At 33.4% G+C, this 23,757-nt stretch overlaps 2 protein-coding genes across 5 annotated transcripts in view; both read left to right on the forward strand.

The window, feature by feature from the left end:
- The window catches only part of LOC103601128 (uncharacterized protein KIAA1109-like), a gene marked incomplete at its 5' end in the record, with an annotated part of 12,071 nt that extends 4,576 nt beyond the window's left edge, over window positions 1-7,495 (forward strand). The window contains 6 exons of the mRNA XM_008585510.1: window positions 2,370-2,440; window positions 3,344-3,517; window positions 4,457-4,577; window positions 6,424-6,570; window positions 6,943-7,070; window positions 7,411-7,495. Coding sequence (XP_008583732.1) covers window positions 2,370-2,440; window positions 3,344-3,517; window positions 4,457-4,577; window positions 6,424-6,570; window positions 6,943-7,070; window positions 7,411-7,495 — 726 coding nt within the window. The remainder of the gene's footprint in view (window positions 1-2,369; window positions 2,441-3,343; window positions 3,518-4,456; window positions 4,578-6,423; window positions 6,571-6,942; window positions 7,071-7,410) is intronic.
- A 145-nt stretch (window positions 7,496-7,640) lies between these two features.
- The window catches only part of LOC103601127 (uncharacterized protein KIAA1109), a 127,838-nt gene continuing 111,721 nt past the window's right edge, over window positions 7,641-23,757 (forward strand). For all 4 annotated transcript variants that reach the window (XM_008585505.1, XM_008585508.1, XM_008585507.1 and 1 more), the window contains exons 1-10: window positions 7,641-7,769; window positions 10,098-10,295; window positions 10,984-11,195; window positions 14,302-14,453; window positions 14,927-15,077; window positions 15,251-15,403; window positions 17,013-17,253; window positions 18,507-18,649; window positions 21,829-22,048; window positions 22,510-22,668. In XM_008585505.1, the coding sequence (XP_008583727.1) occupies window positions 7,649-7,769; window positions 10,098-10,295; window positions 10,984-11,195; window positions 14,302-14,453; window positions 14,927-15,077; window positions 15,251-15,403; window positions 17,013-17,253; window positions 18,507-18,649; window positions 21,829-22,048; window positions 22,510-22,668 (1,750 nt within the window). In that variant the 5' untranslated portion in view covers window positions 7,641-7,648. The remainder of the gene's footprint in view (window positions 7,770-10,097; window positions 10,296-10,983; window positions 11,196-14,301; window positions 14,454-14,926; window positions 15,078-15,250; window positions 15,404-17,012; window positions 17,254-18,506; window positions 18,650-21,828; window positions 22,049-22,509; window positions 22,669-23,757) is intronic.

A 23,757-nucleotide genomic window follows, 5' to 3' on the forward strand; every position in this document is an offset into this window, starting at 1 on the left:
ATTGTATGTATCTGTGGGACACAACCTTGAATATCAATACCTGTGTGCAATATGTGATGCTCAACTTATTCAACTATTGTTAATTCAGGTATTATGTACTACTGTGTACCAAGCATTTGATGTACAATGGTGAGGGAAATGGACATGGTGCTTACAGTTTTGAGATGGGAGGCAGACAGTTAATAAATAGATGAGTATTATCACAAAATGAATTATGCACATAATCAAAGGATGCTGCAATAGAGAATAGCAGGGGTTGGTGCTACCTAGATTGCATTGACATGGAAGGTCTGTCTGAGGAGGCAGTACTTAAACTGAAACTTGAAAGATGAGGAAGAATTGAGGATGGGAAGACCTAGGGGTACTGAATTCCAGGCAGAAACAACAGCTTTCCTAAAGCCCTAAAGTGGGAAAGAGGTCAGTGTGCCTGAGTAACAGTGAGCAGGGAGACTTCTTATGATGAGGCTGGAAACCTAAACAAGGGCCAGATCATTCAGGACTTATAGACTACAGCATTACACGTTTGAATTTTATTTTCATTTCATTGGGAAACTCTTGAGAGATTTAAGTAAATGTGATGTGATCACTCATGTGCTTTGGCTACTAAGTGAAATTGAATTGTTGCTAAGCAAGAGAGGAAATGGGGTGATCACCTAGAAGGCTATTGCAGTAGCCTGTGCGGGAAACAGGGGCTTGGACTTAAGATGTATTAGTAATGATGGAAATGTGGTAAGTGTAGTTGAAAATCCTCACAAATACATATGTATATATGCATTTGAGTAATATGAGGGGTCTTCAAAAAGTTCATGGAAAGTTTTGTATTATCTTTTAATTCTATTTTTCCATGAACTTTTGAAGTATAGTTGAAAATCCTCACAAATACATATGTATATATGCATTTGAGTAATATGAGGGGTCTTCTAAAAGTTCATGGAAAGTTTTGTATTATCTTTTAATTCTATTTTTCCATGAACTTTTGAAGTACCCTCTTATGTACTGAGGGAGAAAGAAACATTAGTAACAGTTGCAAAGTTTTCGTTTTAAGGTTGTGTTCATTTCTTATCTTGCTCAAGATAAATTAATTGCCTGTGCTAAGATTTCAAAATGTTCTCTTTATGCCATGTGGAAATATGTTGGTATATGAATTTTGCAGTATGAAATTGAAACGTAGTTGCCGTGAAGAATAGTACCTGAGAAGATGGAATTATTTCAATATTTTAAATAAATTTTCCTAATTTTATTAGGCAGACAAATATTTCTAATTTGATTAGTCAGTCAAATCTTTCTAATTTAATTTGATAGGTCAGGGAATTCATATCTTTATAGTTCGAAAATAGAACACAGAATAGAGTAGCTATTATCAAAAAGGTAAAATATAAGTGTTGTTGAGGATGCAGAGAAAAGGGAACCCTCCTACACTGTTGGTGGAAATATAAATTAGTACAGCTGTTGTTGAAAACAGTATGGAGGTTCCTCACAAAATTAAAAGTAGAACTATTGTATGATCCAGCAATGCCACTAGTGGGTATTTATCCAAAGGAAATGAAATTGGTTTTTCAAAGAGATATCTGCACTCCCATGTTTACTGCAGCACTATTTACAGTTGCCAAGATAGGGAACCAACCTAAGTGTCCATCAATAGATGAATGGATAAAGAAAGTATGGTACGTATACACAGTGGAATACTATTCAGCCATAACAAAGAAGGAAATTCTGTCATTTGTGATAACATGGATAGATCTGGAGGGCATTATGTTAACTGAAATGAGCCGGGCATGGAAAGACAAATACTGCATGATCTCATGCATGTCAAATCCAAAAAAGTTGATCTTACAGAGGTAGAGAGTAGAATGGTGGTTAGCAGAGGCTGGGATGGTTAGGAAAAAAAGAACAGAACATAGGAGGTAAGAAAGTTTTCTCTGTTAAATAACTGACTAGCATTTACAAGGGTTCAGTTTGGTTACTCAGGTTTATTTATTTAATTTATCTTTTATGGGTTTAAAATTTTTTCCTATAATTTAATGTTTCTCTGGGTCTCCTTTCCACTTAGGAGAAGCCTAAAATTAGCTTGAGAAAAGCTCAATTTGAAAAGGAACTCTGGAGGAAAGATGTTTGAAACACTTACTTTTAAGTCTTTTACTCATTTCTCAACCCTTACAACCCCGCTCTGTCGTTTAGTTGAATGAACAGGAAATGAAATTGCCATTTCAATATTTTCTGTGATTTTCTCAATTTGTCCATTAAATATTTATATTGAATATATCAAAATCATATTAACAAGGTAATTTAGATATTTACAACTATCAGTGATGTAAAATTAGAGAAATAATATTAAAATTCTAGACTATACGTAATTTATATTATTCTAGGTTATTAAACAGGGACTCACAGCTAATTCCTTGCTGGACAGAGGCTTGCAACTTTCAGGATCAACTTCAACGTAAGTAAAAATTGCATACTTTTAAAATTTAAAGTCATTTTTCTTGATTATGAGATGGGTAGAGTTTATTCTTATTACTAACCATTCTTTACTTGAGTATGAACTTTAAGAATAAATTACCCATTCTTTCTCTTCCTCTTTTGTGAATCTGCTGTAATTTATTTCTTTGTGGTTACCATAGGGCTAACATAAAGAGTCTTATAGTTATAATAGATTATTTTAAGCTGACGACAATTTAACTTTGATCACATAAAAATACTCTAGACTTTTTTCCCCCTCCCCTTAACAATTTGTATTTTGGTTGCCTTAATTTACATCTTTATCTTTCGTGTGTTCCTTAGCCACTAATTGTAGCTGTTGATGTTTTTGACCTTTTTGACTTTAAACCTTCATATTGGAGGATTGAAAGATTTGATTATTATATAACGTATATGTATTGAAACATCAAATTGTACTCCCTAAATATGTTTATATGTGTCAATTAAAAAAAAGAATAAATTACCCCAAATAATTCAGCTCTTTTGTCTGTCATGGCTTTGCCTACATTTATAAGCAATCAGTAACAATTCAATTAAATATACTATGCAAACCTTAACTTGGCATATGAAAATTGGGGACTAATAAGAATTCAGTATTATATTTTTCTTATTTTGGAAAAGGTCCATCAAGTGAATATATCAAAACATTTTTTTCTCATTTGATATATTAGCTATCTTTGATCAATTTGCTTTTTAGTACCTTGTTTGGTCTGTCATTGAAAAGAATTTGGGACATAAAACATTGAGTCCAGTTCCATGAAAGTTTTAGTTGAAACAAATGTAGTTCACTCATCTTAAGGAAGCTCCAACTTCTATTCTTGTTCATGGTCTTTTTAATATATGCTTTGCTTGTTACATTTTATAGTACACCATATACTCCGCTGGAAAAGAAAGCTGTTGATAATACAGATGACGAAACATTAACAGAAGAATGGACACTGGATCAACCCGTCTCCCAGACCAGGACAACAGCCATAGTTGAAGTAAAAGGAACCATTGATATTGTTCTGACTCCCCTGGTGGCTGAAGCTTTAGACAGGTATTAATTTTGTCTAAAAATATAACTATTACTTTATAAAATGATTAATGTATATGATATAGGTGATATATGTTCATATAGAAGATTGTTGATAGCTAGTTTGTTTGAGTAAAAATGAAAATATATTCAAAGAGGTCTATGTTTCAGTTAGTTATTTGTTGCTTTCTCAGCCTGAAAAGTGATATTGTATTATGTCTTCTATTTTTTGCTCTTGGGCTAATGAGCATAAAATGATCAAATACTCAGGAACTAACTACTATGTTTCATACTCTTAATACTATCTAGTTAATGAAGGGATGAAGGGGAAATAATAGATACTCTGTCTTGCAAGAAGCTCATTGTCTGTCCAGGGAGACAAACCATGAATGAAAGCAAGAATGGAACATAATGGAATACAAAGTAGTGTGGAAAACACTGAGTGCTAAAAGAGTTGAAAAGAGAAGGGGTTCACTGGGGACCAGTTTTTATTAAAGTCTTCTTTTTACTGCAAAGGTGCATAGTTTTATATGATAAGTTATATTGTTAAAATTTTTATGAGATGTCACACAAATGAAAAACGTAGGAAATCATCTTCAGGAAATTGTAAAAGAATCTCCCAATCTGGAACACTTCATTTTGGGGTGGAGGTAGCGATGGTGGGGATATAATCTCGGAAATATTACCCCTGTATAATAGGAAATCATCTTCAGGAAATTGTAAAAGAATCTCCCAATCTGGAACACTTCATTTCATTTTGGGGTGGAGGTAGCGATGGTGGGGATATAATCTCGGAAATATTACCCCTGTATAATTTCAAAAATGTGGTTCAGGCATTCTCATTTCAGATTGAGGAATTGTTGTACTTAAATGGTGCTAAATTTCATTCATATGTTTAGATAAACTGAGCCACAGTGTTAAGGGATATTTAAATTTTTCATTTGCTTTTTGTTCTTTCCTCAGATATATTGAAGCAGTGGTTCATTGTGCTAGTACCCGACATCCAGCTGCAATTGTAGATGATCTTCATGCCAAAGTCCTTAGAGAAGCTGTCCAAAACAGCAAAACTACCTTCTCAGAAAACGTAAGAACATTTTTATTCGATGGCATAGCAAATTGAGTATTTATCATGTGTGCATAATATCCAAACTTGAAAAAGTTTGAATGTATCAAAATTGAATTAGCAAGTTAGATTGAAATACATGGGCATGTTTTAAAAGCCTTTTTATGTCATTGGTTCCATATTTTTATGGATAGCACATATAACTGTATCATGAATTGAATAGTAGTAAAAATACTTATTTTTTTAAATGTAGCTTTATTTTTTCTTTTATTTAGAAAGTAGCATAGTTCAAGCTTTTTCTAAAGAGCTTTGACCCTAAGTGAATGAACATTCTATAGAACTGGTACCTTAACTTTTCTAAGAAAGCAAAGCTGCTTATTTTTTGACTTTCCTGTATGACTAGATGACTTGTATCTTCATAGTATTTTTGAGACTATTCTTGTTCACTTCAGTGAGTCAGGTCACTACCTCCTATTGTGTGATATTNTTTTGAGACTATTCTTGTTCACTTCAGTGAGTCAGGTCACTACCTCCTATTGTGTGATATTCTAGTGTGATATTATATATATATAATATATGGGATATTTTATATATATATATATAATATATGTGATATATATATTATATATGTTAATATTATATATTATAAAATTAAAATTATATATTAATATTAATGTTATATGTGATATTATGTATCTTATGTATTATATTGTGTGATATTATACTGTGTTTCTAGCCATGAAGCTCATTGCTTAACAGTCATATCCTGGTGTCCTTCTGGTAATTCTCCATTTGATTTTAAAATTTATCTGGATCATATTTGTACTGGGTTCCAGAGGAGGGGTGAAAGTAAGGCTGATTATTTTTAGCGAAGTAATTATTCAATATATATTGACATTTAATGTGATAGGTAGTTAGGATAGAAAAGTACAAGCTTTGACCCTAAGTGAATGAACATTCTATAGAACTGGTACCTTAACTTTTCTAAGAAAGCAAAGCTGCTTATTTTTTGACTTTCCTGTATGACTAGATGACTTGTATCTTCATAGTATTTTTGAGACTATTCTTGTTCACTTCAGTGAGTCAGGTCACTACCTCCTATTGTGTGATATTCTAGTGTGATATTATATATATATAATATATGGGATATTTTATATATATATATATAATATATGTGATATATATATTATATATGTTAATATTATATATTATAAAATTAAAATTATATATTAATATTAATGTTATATGTGATATTATGTATCTTATGTATTATATTGTGTGATATTATACTGTGGTTCTAGCTATGAAGCTCATTGCTTTAACAGTCATATCCTGGTGTCCTTCTGGTAATTCTCCATTTGATTTTAAAATTTATCTGGATCATATTTGGACTGGGGACCAGAGGAGGGGTGAAAGTAAGGCTGATTATTTTTAGCGAAGTAATTATTCAATATATATTGACATTTAATGTGATAGGTAGTTAGGATAGAAAAGTACAAAAAAAAAAAGAAATTTGAAAATATTCCCAGCCAATGAGGAGCCAATTATCAGAAATCAAATCTGTCTTCAGGTCAGTAGAGTTTAGTGATCCTAAAAAATTGCTTATAATTACTATTACCATTTTTTCTGTCTATCTCTTTATAGGCTGATTTCACTTTAATATGTATTACTTTTCTTAACCCTGAAACTACCAGGATTACTATTTCCTAGCTTTTCTAAGGTTTGGATTTTAAGATGGGGTGTTTAAACCAGATGGCAGCTGGCCTATAGATGGACAGAGAAAGGACACAGTGAACAAGCAAGTTGCTATTGCAGATGATATTGAAATTCTGAAAGGTCTGTGAAATAATTCTTTCAATCTTTTTAGTTATCTTCCAAACAAGATGTTCGAGGAACAAAAACTGAGCACCCGACAATAGGAACAACTAACCAAGGACAAGTACAAACAAATCTTACAATGAAACAAGATAATGTAACAATTAAGGGTCTTCAAGCGAATGTTAGCATACCAAAGGTAACAATTAAATATTTTAAAAGATTTTCCTGAAAGAGGAGAGAATTTTGGTGGTTTTTGCCATTTGCATTTATCAAAGTGAATAGTGGTGGAACTGCTTCTGATATCAAAAAAGTATATTTTATTACCTTGATGATCTAATGTAATGAAAGTAGTTTACTTAAGCAGAATATTGGGTAACATTTAGTAAAATGTTCCATACCAATCCAGTAAAAATTTAATTCTGATTATTTTATTTATAACCTTTCCCTTCATCACTCTTAGATAGATATGCCATTCTCAACAGTAGGTTTTTGTTTTTTTGTATATTTTATGTTTAAATGATAACTTTTTACTTCTCAATTTTGAAATTTGTGACATTTTGTGTTTTAGGTAAATTTATGTTTGTTACAAGCCTCAGTGGAAGAATCTCCAACTACAGCACCTAGCAGAAGTGTGACTCATGTTTCCCTAGTAGCTTTGTGTTTTGACAGAATTGCTACACAAGTTCGTATGAACCGGTAAGGAGGACTTTATTAATTTGAGCCATGATTATCTTGTTGGATATAAAAGCAAGCCTTGATCATCTTTTTAATATATTTCTGAAAATGGTAATGTTAAAACTCAAAACTGGTTGTGGGACTTCAAATTCTACTTTATAGATTAGTAAAGAATGTTTTTAAAAGTTTGTACTGTTTTTATTCATAGTATTTTTCAGTGAACATTGAAGAATTTGTTATTAATATTGGCTGAATTAAAATAGTGGGGTGGTTTTTTGAAGAAGTAAACCATTGAGTTAAATGTTTTCACTGAACTTAATTATTTAAATGTTAACCATTGTACTCTTCTTTTTTCGTGAAGAGGTGTGATTGAAGAGACTTCAAACAATGCAGAACCTGGTAGAACATCAAATTTTGATAGGTATGTTCATGCTTTGAAGAAGTAAACCATTGAGTTAAATGTTTTCACTGAACTTAATTATTTAAATGTTAACCGTTGTACTCTTCTTTTTTCGTGAAGAGGTGTGATTGAAGAGACTTCAAACAATGCAGAACCTGGTAGAACATCAAATTTTGATAGGTATGTTCATGTCACTAAGATGCAGCCTCAGTCATCTGGATCTCTCAGATCAAATGCTGGAGCAGAAAAAGGCAAAGAAATTGCAGCCAAGTTAAACATTCATCGAGTTCATGGGCAACTTAGGGGTCTTGATACTACAGGTAGGATTCTACAACAAATGTGTTTTTCTTTGATGTGTATAAATGTAACAGGATTTTGCAAAAGAGAGCATGATTTTTTCCTTTGAATATTGCTTCAATTTAAGTATGTTATAAGAAGGAGAAAGATATTTCTGTATATATTGAACGTGTGGTATTTAACTACTCAGTACTCACATTCTGTGCTGAATGGATAGTAAACTTTGGTGAGAAAGTAAGTGGTGTGGCCCCAAATTAGGAACTGGTTCTGTATCCTATGTGTTTTCTTCATACTATCAGCTTCGTCATAATAGAACAGAGAGAACATGATCTTTATAGTCTTTCTTACTTTTTTGAATTGTTGTTTGTAAAACTTTATTAAAAAGAATTAATTGCATTATTAATCAAAACCAGGTGTCCTAGTCTGTAAAATATAGCAGGAATAAGGGTGAGAGACAATCCTCTTAAAGTCCCTCATGAAGTAAAAGAGAAAAATATTCGTTATGTGCCATTTCGATATGTATTTTTTTTATTGAATCATAATTGATTATACATATTTTTGGGATTCAATGTTGATGTATGTTGATCAAATCTATATTACTAGTATGTATATTGTTACACATTGTACTTATTCTTTATGTCCCTTGTCCAACTCTCCCTATCCTCCCTCTCCCTCCCCCCCATTTCAATATTTTTTGACTCTATTTAGTACATTTTCTCATTTAGAGGCTTAAATGATCTCAGATTGTAAGAGATTCAATCCAGAAAAAAATTAGGTTAGTCAGTCTTGTTTGGGATTATTGCTATGCTAAAATCTCTATGTGGGACAGGTGACCAATCCTGAATGAACAAATGAGTTCCTTGAATTTGCTCACTATGTCCTGTAGGTTCTGAAGGTACTATGATTCCTGTCTTCATTCTGGGTCTGTGTAACTACTGTGACATTCTCAAGACTTATTTCACCATCCTTGTATATGAGGCCAAAGCATTTGACCTGAGGTTTTCAAGAGACTTTCATGACTACCTAAGATCCATTGTCCTAAAACTGCTACAAATTATGGAAGCTTGAGCAAAAAAAGACTTAGCTCTGTTGTTGCAGTGATAACCAGTTTGCACTTAAGTTGTAAAGACCATAAGCATAACTTTATATCATTTTGTAAGGTGTATCATCCAGAAAAAACTCTCATCACAGACAGAACTCCAAATGAAATTCCAAGGTGAACATTTGTGTAAAAATGTGGGAAAAAATGTAAATGTATTTGCATATATGTACATTAGATATCTGTCAAAGGGTACTCAATAATCTTATGACATTTATTACCAATAGGAAGGTAAGTAGGTGTCAGGGTGTGGGGTTAGAGGTTTTTCATTGTATAGTTTTCATAATTTTTGGAACTTTGATCTATGTAAGTATATTACCTAATCAATAAATTTAAATAAAATTCAAGTTAAGTCCTCTCCTTGTAACAACAAATTTCAGTACAAGTTTATGGGATTAATGACAAATATAAAAAAATGAGAAAATTATGGGAAAATGTAGGTGAATATTTACTTTCTGAACAGGAAAGACTTTCTAATCAGAAATGCAAAGAATGGTATTTCCATATGATGGAATATTATAAAGGAATTGAAATAATATCTTTGAAGAGTTTGTAGTGAACTGAGGAAATTATTATGGATTACTGTTACATGAAAAATGAGAACCAAAGCTGAGTTTGCAAAATGATCTGTAAAGAGCTAGAAGGCAGTTTACTTTAAATGTAAACAAGTTATCTCTGGTAAATTTCCATATTTTTTTATATTCTTCTTTTTGTTTTTCTGTATTGATTAGCTCTAATTAGAGAAAGAAATGAAAAAAGGGAAGATACAATAGAAATTTCTCCCAGGCACTCAGGACATTAGTTTTCATATTGTATCTGTAAGCAATGGGAATCATGACAACGTCTATAATAAATTATATTTTCCTAGACAGTAATGTTTTTCCTAAGGCTGGATAATTAATTAAGATAATTTTTTATTTTGTAAAATGTTGAAAAGTACTTAAAACTACTTTACCATGAGGCTGAATTATTTAGGAGCTTTTTAACTTTATATTTTTAGAGTACCATATAATTTTTCAGAAGCAAATTCATACTACCTTTGAACAATTATTTACTAATTATAGATCTTCTTTTCTTCCTCTTAGGCAGCATTGTTCTAAAAGTTGGTTCATTTATTTTATTTTTCTGTCTTCTTGACAGAATACTTACATATCTTTTTAATCAACCACTGTGCCAAGTGTTTAAATTGTTTGTTTTTTAAATATAAACCTCTGTCTTTAAAAATGTGCATTTTTCTCTCTCTTGATTATAGACATTGGTACCTGTGCCATCACTGCCATTCCTTTTGAGAAATCCAAAGTTTTATTTACTCTTGAGGAGTTGGATGAATTTACTTTTGTGGATGAAACTGATCAGCAAGCTGTTCCAGATGTAACTCGAATAGGTCCCAGCCAAGAAAAATGGGGTTGGATAATGTTTGAATGTGGACTTGAAAATTTAACCATAAAAGGTAAGCATTTATTTTCATCAAGTTCTCTTAAGCGGGGACAAGTTGGCCCTACATTACTGAACTGTTTTGAACAATCATGACTTTTAATAAACTGAATCAATAATAAAGCAGAAAGTGTAGCACCTAGGATTATTTACCAGGAGTGGGTGCTCCACCCAGTTGCATAATTGGAGCTTTCCCTCTGTTGTATGATTCAGAACTAGGCAGAGCAAACCTCAGTGCCTGAACAAAACAATCTTTGATTTAGAAAAAATTCACAAATAATAGACCACCCAGCTTTTTGAAAGTTTGCCTCTTTGAAAATTGGATCTTTGATTAGTAGATCTTTGTCATATAGGATGTAAACATTGTAAATCCTTTATTCATTGAAAAATACCAATGTACAATTATATTTGCTTTTTTAAATTTGTATGTTACTAAGTAATATTTTAAAATAGGAAGGTTGAATTACACATAGACTTTTAGGTTTAGTCATATATAATACATATAGTAAGTACTATACTAATAGTAGTTGTATATGCCTACATTTATTTACCTGATAATTCAATCATGCATCACTTTTATAGATAAGGACAAGTCTTGGTGAGGAAAAAAATTATCTTTGTGAAATTTTATACAGATATTATAAAGTATGGCATTTAGACACTTATCCACTGTTTTTAATAAATAAATTTCTTCATTTTTATAGGTGGAAGACAGTCTGGTGCTGTTTTATATAATAGTTTTGGGATTATGGGTAAAACTAATGTCACAGAAAGGGTTGGCGTGCTGACATCCAATAATTCTTCTGATTCTCCAACTGGCAGTGGCTATAATACTGATGTCTCTGATGATAATCTTCCCTGTGACCGGACAAGCCCTTCCTCAGACTTAAATGGAAATTCTGTTTCAGATGAACAAGTTGGTGAATTTCTAATAATAATAATGCTTTGGAAAAATAACATAGAAAACTATATACTCAATTCAAAATTAATTTATGGAATATATTTGCTTGTGTTTCCCTATTTTGGATTTATGATATCTGCTTAAATGCTAGTCAGATCGTGTTGGTGAATATACCACTGCTAGAGTATAATATCTGAAATGTATCTTAGATATATTTATATCCATCAGTAGCTAGCATTATACCTTGCTCATTTAGACATTTAATAAATATTTGTTGAATTAATGAATTTATAGAATTTAAGAAAAGCAGGCCTTGTATGTTTTGAAGGATTTTAGAAGTCATTTTTTAAATAATTAGTTTTATTAGTGGTAGTATTTTATGTAAGTTACAAATATTTTTGTCAATATCTGCTTATTTCAGTTAAAGTCCTAGATAATAACCTGTAATCAACTGCTTTATTATCTTTATTATGATAGAATTTCATGTTGATAAATACAGTAACAGCAACAAAAATATTCAAAATTCTAGATTGCAGAAAGGTTGTGCCACTGATTGGCAACCTTGCACAAGTTACTTAACCTCTTCCTAAGTTTCTTCACCTGTGACAGGAAGGTGGTAATGATATGGGCCTTACAGAGTTATGAAGATTGAAGGAGACAATATATGAATGGCTTAACTCAGTACCTAGCACATCATAAGAACTTAGTAAATTTTGTTCTTAAATACACATATGTACATTTACTTCTGATCATTTTGAAAATTAGACCAATTGAAGAGGAAAGAAAAAATCTCCAAAGAAATGAACTTTTGATAAAGAAATGTGACATGAGTATGCAGTATTCATGTGTATATTCACCTCTGGAAGCCAGGTTCCTGGAAATTATTTTTAAAACATTTATTTTTATTTGACATATAGTTTTACAAGTTTAATCACAGTTTTCTTGTGAGGTTTTTAAAAGTGTTTGGTAGGGTGGATTAGTACTTTAATTAAGGAAATTTTGAAAATATAGTAGCTAGGGCCGGCCCGGTGGCGCAGGAGAGTGCGCCGCTCGCTCGCTTTAATTAAGGAAATTTTGAAAATATAGTAGCTAGGGCCGGCCCGGTGGCGCAGGAGAGTGTGCCGCTTGGGAGCGCAGCAGCGCTCGCGCCGAGGGTTCAGATCCCATGTGGAGACTGGTTCCTGCTCACTGGCTGAGCGCGGTGCGGGCGCAACACCGAGGGTTGCGATCCCGTTACCGGTCAGTAAAAAAGACAAAAAGGAAAAAAAAAAAAAAAGAAAAAGAAAATATAGTAGCTACTCCACTGGACAAAAGAGCTAGGAAGAACCTAGCTATTCTTTCACTCTCCTTGACCTACTAAAATACTTGACAGAAATTCAGGTGTCTTATCTCTCAGGTCCTACCCTCCTTGTTGAAAGTCCTTCTTGAATTCTCTATTATTACCTTCTTTGTGTTTTCTTACTTTCCTTGGTCCATTTTCTTATAGGATTCTTTCTCCCTTCTTAAGTGTGGGTGTTCTCATCAGGTTCCGTTCTTGGCTCCTCTTTTCTTTTTGCTGTTTGTCTGCACCCTGCCTTATTTCATTTCCTAAGCCAGTTCCATAATTTAATAACACTTCTCTTTCCCGCTGTCTGTGCTTTTAGCACCAACCCTTCATCTGAGCTCCAGAACTGTATCTAGTGGCCTTTTAGATATCATCATTTAGATGTGCTATAAGCACCACACATTCAGTCAATCTAAAACTAAATTTATTATTACTTTGCTTGAACCTGCACATACTATTATAATTAGTTGTTTATTATCTATAAGTCAAACCACCACTGCCTCCCTCACCCAATAATTTATGCTGCCTTTAAAATTTGAAGTTCCCCAACACTGTCTTCTGTATATTTCTATGTCCAGTGCCTGGTTCTTCACAGCCCCTTGTCTGAAACCCATGGAGCCAGATGTATTTGAAAATTCAGATTTTTTTTTTTTTTTTTAAAGAAAAGTAATGTGTGTGTGTACTATATGTTACATAAATTACTAGTGGTATCTGAGTAGCGCTCGATCTTGAAATTAAATAGTGTTTATGCACAGGATTAATAAAAACACCAAGTGGGGTAAATGGATAAATAGCCTTTTATCAATTCAGACTAGCTTTAGATGCCACATTTTTTTAAAAAATTAGGTTTTCAGAACTTGGAAAATTGTGGAATTGTAGGTAAGAGATTGTGGATTTGTATTTAGTGTTTGCTGATTTTAAAACCCCTAGGATCTCTAGTTCATATATGTAAAACACTCTAGTTCATATAACATTGTGACACTTAGGATTCAAAGCTGGTTTGTGGATACTCTTCATTTGCTGATCATCCCACAAAAACAAAACAAAACAAAGCAAAACAATCTTTTCCTTATCTTAATCAACAATATCTAATAGTGAACTAGAGACCTCTAAGTAGATGTAACTGGCAGAAGATTTTTTTCTGTTTTTTTAATACCTACTTCTTACCTCCCTGCATGCTGAAGAGTTGTGACTGCACATTTCAAAAACATTATTTCTATTTCTCAATTCAGATTCAGATGACTAGCTTATAAGAAAACAATATTTTTTTATTATAAAGTATAATTTGAACATGTGTTACAGTAGTGTTTTTTATGGCACTTTATTTGGGAATTTGAAATATACTATTAAAGGGAATGGCAAGCAGATTGCAGTAGGAAGCAGAAGACCTTATTCTGTTAACCATTTTCCAACTTAATAGTTACATGAGCTCTGGCAAGTTGTAAGACTTCTTTCTCTCACTTTCTTTACTGGAAAAATTAACACTCACCTCCCTAAACAAATATGATTGAGAGACTTGATCAATTAAAGTCCCTTGTTCTACGATCTCTGATTTATGGTTTATAGTGCAGTGTTTTTTCAGACTGATCCTTGGAAATTAAAGGATCCATAGATATTTCTCAGAATCAGGAGAAGGTTAGGCTGAGCAAGGTTCACATTACCGGTTTTATGTAAAGGTGTTATCCATAGAACTTGATTTAATGGAAAGGTTTTGCTCTTAAAATATTAGGTAACCTTTGTGTTAGTGGTTTTAAGGGACTGAACATTGATAAGTTTTTGGCATTCTACTTTATATAGGATGAAGGAGTCGAATCTGATGATTTGAAAAAAGATCTACCTCTCATGCCTCCACCTCCAGATTCATGTAGCATGAAGTTGACCATTAAAGAAATTTGGTTTAGTTTTGCAGCTCCCACCAACGTGAGATCTCCTACGCATGCATTTTCTAGGTAAAAAGTTTTTAAAATGTAGTACTATCCCTTGGTGTTTATTTTTTATTTCAAATAGCATATAATCTGTTTCACATATTTTTAAAATTATTTTTCTGATATATCTAGTATTAGGGTTGCCAATTTTTCTGTCTTTCCTACTTCATACTTTCTATAGACATTATTCACACCTTGTTTGACCCAATTTCTTCACTAATATTTTAGTTTTGTTTTTACACGTCACCCTGCCTTAGACTTTCGATTTATTCTTTTTACCTCTGACAGGCTTTTTATTTTTTTTCCTTTCTTTTCTATTGTCCTTTTTTTTTTTTTTTTACATTTATTAGTTATATTTTATTTATTTATCAATGGTAAAAAGGAAGAGAAAGTAATTTTGCCTGAATAAAATAGCCACTAAGTACAGTTGGTGTGGAAGATTGTTTGAAATACAAATTTTGACACTTTTTAAAAATAATTTTCATTTATTTTAAAAGGCAGCTGAACCTTTTAAGTACTGCAACTCCAGCTGTTGGTGCATGGCTTGTTCCCATTGATCAACTCAAGTCATCCTTAAACAAACTAGAAACTGAAGGAACCTTGAGAATTTGTGCTGTTATGGGATGCATAATGACAGAAGCATTAGAGGTATGTCTTTCAGTAATAACAAGGTATCATACAAACTTTCTCATTGAAAATGATCCCTTATTGTAGATCATTGTTGGAAAATGTCAGACCTGCAAATTCTTACTGACTGGATATCGTTTATTCGTAGGATCTTTCATGCATATTCTAAATGTGGTATTGTTGCTTGGTTTCAGAATAAAAGTGTACATTTTCCCCTAAGAAGTAAATACAACAGGCTTACAAAAGTTGCTCGCTTTCTCCAAGAAAATCCTTCATGTTTACTATGTAATATACTACACCACTACCTACACCAGGCAAATTACTCCATTATTGACGATGCTACAATGGTGAGTTACTGAAACAATGTTAGCTTTAAAGAAGTCTCTATTGTGTTGTAGCACAACTGATCCACAGGGTTTGAGATGCTTGTGGGAAGTCCAAAGGAGAAATCTGATTAGAAATACTGGTCAGTAGATGAGAATGTGCTCAGTTGAATGATTTGGCATTTGCCAGCCTGAAGGTGTTAGGTAGAAGCTGTAGACATGGATGAGATTTCTAGGGATGATATGTTGAGTGAGAACTTGGTCAAGGATAGAATCTTGAAGAATGCCAAAATTAAAGGGGAGTAGGAAGTTGGATAGATATATACATGGAATGCTGAAAAAGGAAAGGAAGAAGTAGGAGAACCAGGGAGGAGTGATATCTTGGAAGCTAAAGATATAAAGAGTTTCAAGTGACAGAGTAACCACCAGAGGCAGATTTCACATAATGGTTTAATAAAATAAGGACTAATTAGTGATTGAGGGGAGAATTTATAATTGTACAAAATAAATTCAAATCATCTCTGCCCCTAGAAAAGAAAAAATACATCATGATTAGGTTTTAGAGCTTTGAGGATCTCTCTTCTCTTCTCCAAGCTTCTGCTGATATAGTGCTTTTTCTCCTTCCCTGTGAATTGAAGACTGGGAGGTTCTCAGGCTTGTACTTGCCCATCTAGCTATAGGCAGAGAAGCTAGAACAGAGAAAATGGCAGGCATTTCCCATGGATGGATGCTCTTCTAGATGTGCTTTCCACATAAGAGGAAAAATGGTCCTCCTTACTTGAATCTAGGAATGAAAAGGCAGGCTAGTGGACCTGATGTTTGCAGAAAGTAAATGGAGTGATTCCTGCCCTCTAGTAAATTGCTCTATTCGGTCAAATTAGCTATTTCTCCTAATGTGAGGAATTATAGGAAAGAGGATGGGGAGAATTTAAGTACCTTCTCTTCAGGCTATAGGAAAATAGCCAAAAATTTCTTTCTTATAGTCATCACCAAGTAGGATAAAATATATTTAAACTATATAATTATTACTGATGATACATTTAACTTTCATTTCATCTATGGCCAGCATTTAACTTATTGTAGTTAATTTTTTTGTTTGTTGGCAGCTGGGCCAGTAAGGGGATCTGAGCCCTTGACCTTAGTGTTATAACACCACACTCTAACCAACCAAGCTAAAGGGCCAGCCCAGTAGTTAGTTTTTCTAAATGTTAAAATGGTGGCAGTTACCTAATCTTTGACAGGAATAATTTTATTTCCTTTTTCTTAGTGGATATTCCAAGTAGCTCACGATACATTTTGATTCTTCATATGGTCAAAAATAATAAAGTGAATCGAATGTTTCTTAAGGAGAATCCCAGTTTTTCATCCTTTTATCTAGTGTCATATTCACCTGGTGCTGCTGTGTTATTTTGTGACAGAAAAATGCAGTGTTGTGTTTAAAGATTGGTCTCTATAGTCAGCTTAATCCTGACTTTCTTGGGGTGACTTTAGACAAATTACTTGATACCCAAATTTTAGTTTCTGCATCTCTAAACGGGGATTATGAAATTTAAATGAACAAATCTATACAAAGCACTTAAATGGTAACTGTTATTACTTTAGGTTACTTCTAACCACATCATTGTTGTTACAGAGTGATGGACTTCCTGCTTTGGTAACTTTAAAGAAAGGTTTAGTTGCACTGGCAAGGCAGTGGATGAAGTTTATTGTAGTGACACCAGCCTTTAAAGGAGTTAGCTTACATAGACCAACTCAGCCAGTGAAACCTCAAGCAACTGTGGATCATGAACATGAAGATGGACTTGGGCTGGACAATGGGGGTGGTCTTCAAAGTGATACCAGTGCTGATGGAGCAGAATTTGAGTTTGATGCAGGTAATTTTGTAAGCCTCTGTTGAGTGTTTTCTCACCTGTCACAATTAGGATGTTTTCTTTTTCTGCACAATTACTATATGTTTTTTGCTTAGATAGATACATATTCTATTAATGCTGATACTTATCAATACCCTTTGATTTTCCCCATAGTTATTAATAAATTATTAATATAAGCAAATCTTTGAGCTAGATATTACACACTTGGCAACATGGTACTTATGATAATTTTAATAATTTGTGTTCCAGACTTGAAAATGTCCTAGCTTAATTGTACAAGTATGACTTTTATTAGTCCAAATAAATGGTAATGTTGGAATCTTTATACTAACCTGATTTTCTAAGTTTAATTTTGGGAAATACAATAGACTTCTTTGCCTGATCTATCCAGCAAAAAGACTTTTTTTGTACAACTAGAATGTTTTGAATAAAACACATAAAACTCCTTTGTAAATTGGTCTTTGTCTGTTTACCATGTTCCTGATATCATCTTTTTCTAAAGGGACCTCTGTTTTTTAACCTGGTACCTCTTTGATCCTGAATTTATGTAAATTTAGGGGCCTGCACTCAGCCTACAATTCTGTCAACAAAATGGCTGTGTCGGAACAAAGACAGTGCATATGCATTTTGGAAATGTACATGCATACTTTAATTCTTTGCCAAAGGTTAATTTTTATTATTATTATAACATATAATATTCAATGGAAATTTATCTTACGATGTTTTGAAAACCTATTAAAAGTACCAGGAGAAAGAACAGTAGTCTTAAAATTAGAGCTTTCATAACATTGACATACGATGTTTTACTCAGTTTTTTAAAAAAAACTTTATATTTAATAAACAAATGTGTTATGAGGACTAGGTTAGGCTTTATTATTTATTTTGAAAAATTTCAAGTATACACAAAAGTTGAAAGAATAGTGCAGTGTATATTTTTTCTAATTATCCGCAAATGCCTATGTTAATCTATGAAAATTCTGTATTTTTTTGACCTTAGTTGAGTTGGTTTTTGGTCTCTGTATCATTTGCATGGCATATGTGAATCTAATAGAAGCCATCTATTCCTTTCTTGAGAATGAGTGAGAGGATTGGGGTTAGGGAGTAAAAGAGAGAAAAGAGTAAGTAATATGGCAAATTTCACAATTTGTCAAGGATTATGGAAGTTGAGTATAGTTATTCAACCAGGAACACTGGGATTGATGTTTAAGAAAATGTGTGATAATCTATAGCTCACTCGTTATTTTGAATTGTTTCAGCCACAGTCAGTGAACACACAATGCTACTAGAAGGAACAGCTAATCGGCCCCCACCTGGTAGCTCTGGACCTGTAACTGGAGCTGAGATAATGAGGAAACTTTCTAAAACTCATACCCATAGTGACTCTGCATTAAAAATAAAGGTATTTTGTTGATGTTTTTGGTTAAAGTTATTCAGACTGACAGAGAAGATTTAAAATTTTATCTCAAACTTAATTTTAGGTATCTGTATTATTCCTTTTTGTGTTGCTGTAACAGAAATACCTGAGACTGGGTGATTTATAAAGAAAAACAGAATTTATTGCTTACAGTTTCTGAGGCTGGGAAGCACAAATCCATCTGGTGGTAGAGACAGTGACCCAGGGGTCTCACATTGCAAGATGGTGGAAGCAGAGAGAGCGAGACTTACTCTCTTCTTTTAAAGCCCTCGGAACCACACCTCTGACCACCATTTTTAATCCATTCACTACTGCATGGTCCTACAACCCAATCACCTCTTCAAGGCTCCACCTTCCAATTACCATAATAGGATTTCCCACCCTCTTAACAGTCACAGTGGGGGCTAAGTTTCTAATACATAAAACTTGGGGGACACAATTCAAGCTTCAGAGAGTTTTGGGGGGACACAATTCAATCCACAACAGTATCCATCCTAAATATTCAAATAGTATTTTTATGTTGAAATGAACTTGATTAGTAACTTTTAGTGTACATATTTCTTTGAAACTTTTATCATCAGTGTCTAATATTGAATAAGGAGTACTTTAACTACCAAGCATTAGGGTTCTCTTTTAAATTTATTGAATATTGTATTCAATAAAACCCAATTTGAAAAATGTTGATAATCTTGTAATAATCACTTTTAATGAGAAGACTTTTAGGTAGTGTGATCAATATATGGTTTGGGTTAGGCTATCTTAAGATTTTAATTATGGGGGCTGGCCCGGTGGCGCACTATGCTTGGGAAGCACGTTGGCGCTCCCGCCCGAGCGTTCGGATCCCACATACAGACCGGTTCCCGCTCGCTGGCTGAGCGAGGCACGGGAGCAACGCTGAGGGTTGCGATCCCGGTGCCGGTCCCGGTCCAGCGCGGGGGCGACACTGAGGGTTGCGATCCGTTGCCGGACATGGAAAAAGACAAAAAAAAAAAAAAAGATTTTAATTATGTTTCAAGAAGTTTAATGGATGCTCAGTAACAGACAATATACAGTAAAGTGGTTAGACTACCATTTTGGGAGCCAGACTACCTTAGTTTGAATCCTGTCTCTGCCACTTGGTTGCTCTGTGACTAAACAAGTTTTTAAGTGCACTGTGTGTCAGTTTTCTCATCTGCAAGATGGAGATTATAGTAGTAACCTTCAGGGACTACCCTAGTTTGAATCCTGTCTCTGTCACTTAGTTGCTCTGTGATTAAACAAGTTTTTAAGTGCACTATGTGTCAGTTTTCTCATCTGCAAGATGGAGATTATAGTAGTAACCTTCAGGGGGTTGTTGAAATAACCTACCTTCAGAAGGTTCAGAGAAATAACTGAGTTAATATATGAAAAATTCTTAGAACAATATCTGCTTATATGGGCATAAATGATTTATGGAAAGATAGATAAGAAACAGTTAAGAGGGCATCTCAGGAAGGAATCCAGAAGACTGGATGGAGTCCAGGAGAGACTTACTTTCTACTGAATAGTCTTTTGTGCTTTTGCAGTTTTTATTTTGTGTAAGTAATCTTTTAATTAAATAATTCAATTATAGCTTAATATATATTTTTTTAAAAGTTTGAACGGTTAGGCTTATTCTGTTTTCACAGTATAGTTAGAAGGCTAGGACATTTTAAATTCTTAACCCCTCAATCTGTCTGAGCTTTTTTTCCTGATTGACAGTTTTTCCAAACCCTCTGATTATATTTAGGTGATTTGTCGTTAATGTTCTTTTTCAGAATTTGTTTGTACATTCTTTTGTTTATGGGTTGTAAAAGTCCTCCAAGTAATTGAAATTCCAAGTGTTTTGTTTCAAATCTTTGCTTTTCAGGATCTTTTTGTCAGTGTAGTCTTTTTTTATACTATATTTTAGTTTGATCTGAAATTCTTGTCTTAAATATGACAGAACAGATAGAGATCGAAAAGTTCTGCAGTTTTTTATTTTTTGTTTTTCATTAAAGAATTGCTTTTTGGCATTTTAGAACTCTCCAGAGAAAACGTAACACAGAGATTCATTATTAGGATACTGGGAATGATAGTGTAGTGTTAAGAAGTTTGGGATAGAAGTCAGGCAAATGATGGGTTAAAAATCTGTTTTTTTCCTTAGTAAATATATAAGTGACTTTTCTTCATTTGTAAGACAGAAATAATCTCCCACCTTGGAGGACTTGTTAAATTAAATAAGATAATATATGAAACGTGCATAGCAAGTGATTAGTATGTCATAAGTTCTCTTTGACCGGCTACGTGTATCAATACCCTTCCTCCATCTTCTCCCACTTAAGTGAGGATGACTGGTACGATATATAAAAATGTACAGACCTTTCTGCTTTCCAGAGAAAGCTAATACCTCAGAGGGCCTCTTCACAGCACCAGTAGCATTTGCCTCTATGTTCCCTGCTGTTATCAAAAAGCCTCTGGTTTCTTCCCAGGTAGATGTCTGTGCTGACTGCAGTAAGAAACTGCAGGGAAGGGAGGGTAGACAACTTTCCTTTCTCTATATTCAATGACTACCTAGATCTTACTTTTGTTTGTAGCAGACATGTTACAGATCATTTTCAGTATATATTTTTAGTTAGTTTTTTGAGGAAATATTTTGTGTAAGGGATATTGTGTCTGGGTATGAGTTTGCTGGTTCAGTAAATAGCAATTATGTAAAGAATTATTTCAGGCTACTTTTTTCTTTGCTACCAATAGGGATGTTCTTTAGCGCCTCCACAAACACCCTACCCATAACTTTCTGAAATTCTGATGCTCTGTCTACTGCTCCTTAGGTATTAACTAGTGTGTTATTTCCCACCATCTGTTTGATATACTGTTCTATGGTCTGTATGTTTTGTCACCAGACTCCCTCTTCAGACTTAGAAGGGAATTGATTATCCCTGGTTAAAATAAGTGAATGTGTTTCAAAATATTAATGATAATAAAAGGGACCATTAGTATTATACTATAGAGTTGTAAAACATTTTTACATATATTTGAGATTCACCACAATTCTAGTAGACATGATCAGTTTTGGTATTAATGTGCAGACTAGCTAGCAGTAATAGCAACAGTGATAATAGTTGTAGATATCAGAAGTCCTTGTTGTATGCATAAGGAAGAACCCTGTGTTGTTCCTTCTGTAGGGCGTTCATCCATATCATTCTCTGAGCTATACCAGTGGAGACACTGCCACAGATTCTCCAGTACATGTTGGACGTGCTGGGATGTCAGTAAAGGAGAGTCCAAGGAAGGAGAGCCTACTCAGCTACCTGACTGGAAGCTTCCCAAGCTTGCACAACCTCCTGGAAGGGACTCCTCAGAGAAGCAGTGCAGCTATGAAAAGTAGCTCTCTAACGAGAACAGGTACATCCTCTAGATTTGACAATTACTAGTTCTACAGGGGAATTTTTAAAAAAACAGGACTTAAGTTAATTTAGATATATTCTTTGATTACATAACTAATCTTACATATTATACCTTATCTTTGAGAAAATACTTTAGGAAACAGTTGTTCTGTTGGTAACTTTTTGGTGTCTTCATGCCCTTAATTTACATTTTTTAATTGCCATACTGACTAATGTTAACCTAGGCATTTGGTGTGGGTGCTGTCTAGACCAGCCAACGTAGGATTTTCACCCATTATAATAAAAATAAGCTATTTATTAATACTCTAATATGCAAATGTCAGCATCATGCAGTGAGAGTTTAAAAACATTTGCAAAGACAGACATTTTAACCTGACTTTTCAAAAATAATTACATAAATCATATTTTCTGCTCCTTAGTTTATAAGTAATACTATGCTCAGTGAAACTTTATTTTCAGGAAACACGGTGGCCACTGATATGTTATCTGAACATCCCTTGCTATCTGAGCCATCATCTGTGAGTTTCTATAATTGGATGTCAAATGCTGTGGGTAATCGAGGAAGTGTGGTACAAGAATCTCCTGTTACAAAATCGGGACACAGTAGTCTTCCAACAGGTATTTAATTATCACATTATTTTGTTTAACTGTCTAAGGTTCACATGTAGTTATAGCAAAAATCATATTTTTCAGAGGGTGGTTAAAAATCTCAAACATTTAAGTAGTATTTGGTTGAACTGGCCTCTTTATAAATGCCTTTGATAATATTGCAATTAAGAGAGTAGTAAGCACTCACTCAGTGTTGTTGTAGAAAGGCAAATATGTCAAATGTGAGATTCTATTTAAAGAATTTTAAACTTCTATTTAATGTGGCTAGTTTAATTTTCAAAACACGAAAAGGAGGCAGATGCAAAGTATAATTATACCACAATGTACCTACAATAAAGAAAATATTTTTAGTTTATCCAGATCCCTCTGAGATATTATAACTATCATTCTTAGGCTATACTTACTTAATAAATATTTGATTAAATTTAAAGGAGTACTAGGATGGATAAAGAAAGATTCTTTCCTCAGGAAGGGAGACAAATGAGGGGCATTTGTTAATTTTAAAAGAATATATATAGGTAGGAAGAAGACTGGAAGGAATTTAACCAAAGGAGTAATAGTGGCTATATCCAAAAATATAAGTGGACCCACCCTTCCTTTTCTATTCTTTTTCTATTGTTTTGTATCTTTCTAAGTTTACTAAATGTTTATATTATTTTCTTGTAATATATATATTTTGAAAAGGAATATGTGAAGTAACCTTTGATGCTGGTTATTGAAAGCAGCTCAAATTTATCTGTGTAACAGCTGTTTGAATTGCCAGTACATTCATTGTGGTTAGAAAATATGAATGTATGAAAAATGGTTGATTTATAACTACTTAGTTCTTTCTCTTGCTGATGTGTTGACCATTTTGAATCTGGAACTGATCCTAATTCTAACTGCATGTGAGTTCTTAGCATTGACCCTTGGCTGAAGAAGATAGAAGGATGGTGCTTCCGTCAGCTCTTGGCACCTTTCTGGTATTAGTCTCACTACTGCACAGAATATATATATGGTTGGCCCTTTGTATTGGCAGACTCAACCAACCATGGATAGAAAATATTAAAAAAATAAAATAAAAAGCACAACAATAGAAATAATACAAATAAAAATAAT

This window comes from Galeopterus variegatus, unplaced genomic scaffold, assembly GCF_000696425.1.
Source record: "Galeopterus variegatus unplaced genomic scaffold, G_variegatus-3.0.2 Scaffold3600, whole genome shotgun sequence".
NCBI classification, from domain to species: Eukaryota; Metazoa; Chordata; class Mammalia; order Dermoptera; family Cynocephalidae; genus Galeopterus; species Galeopterus variegatus.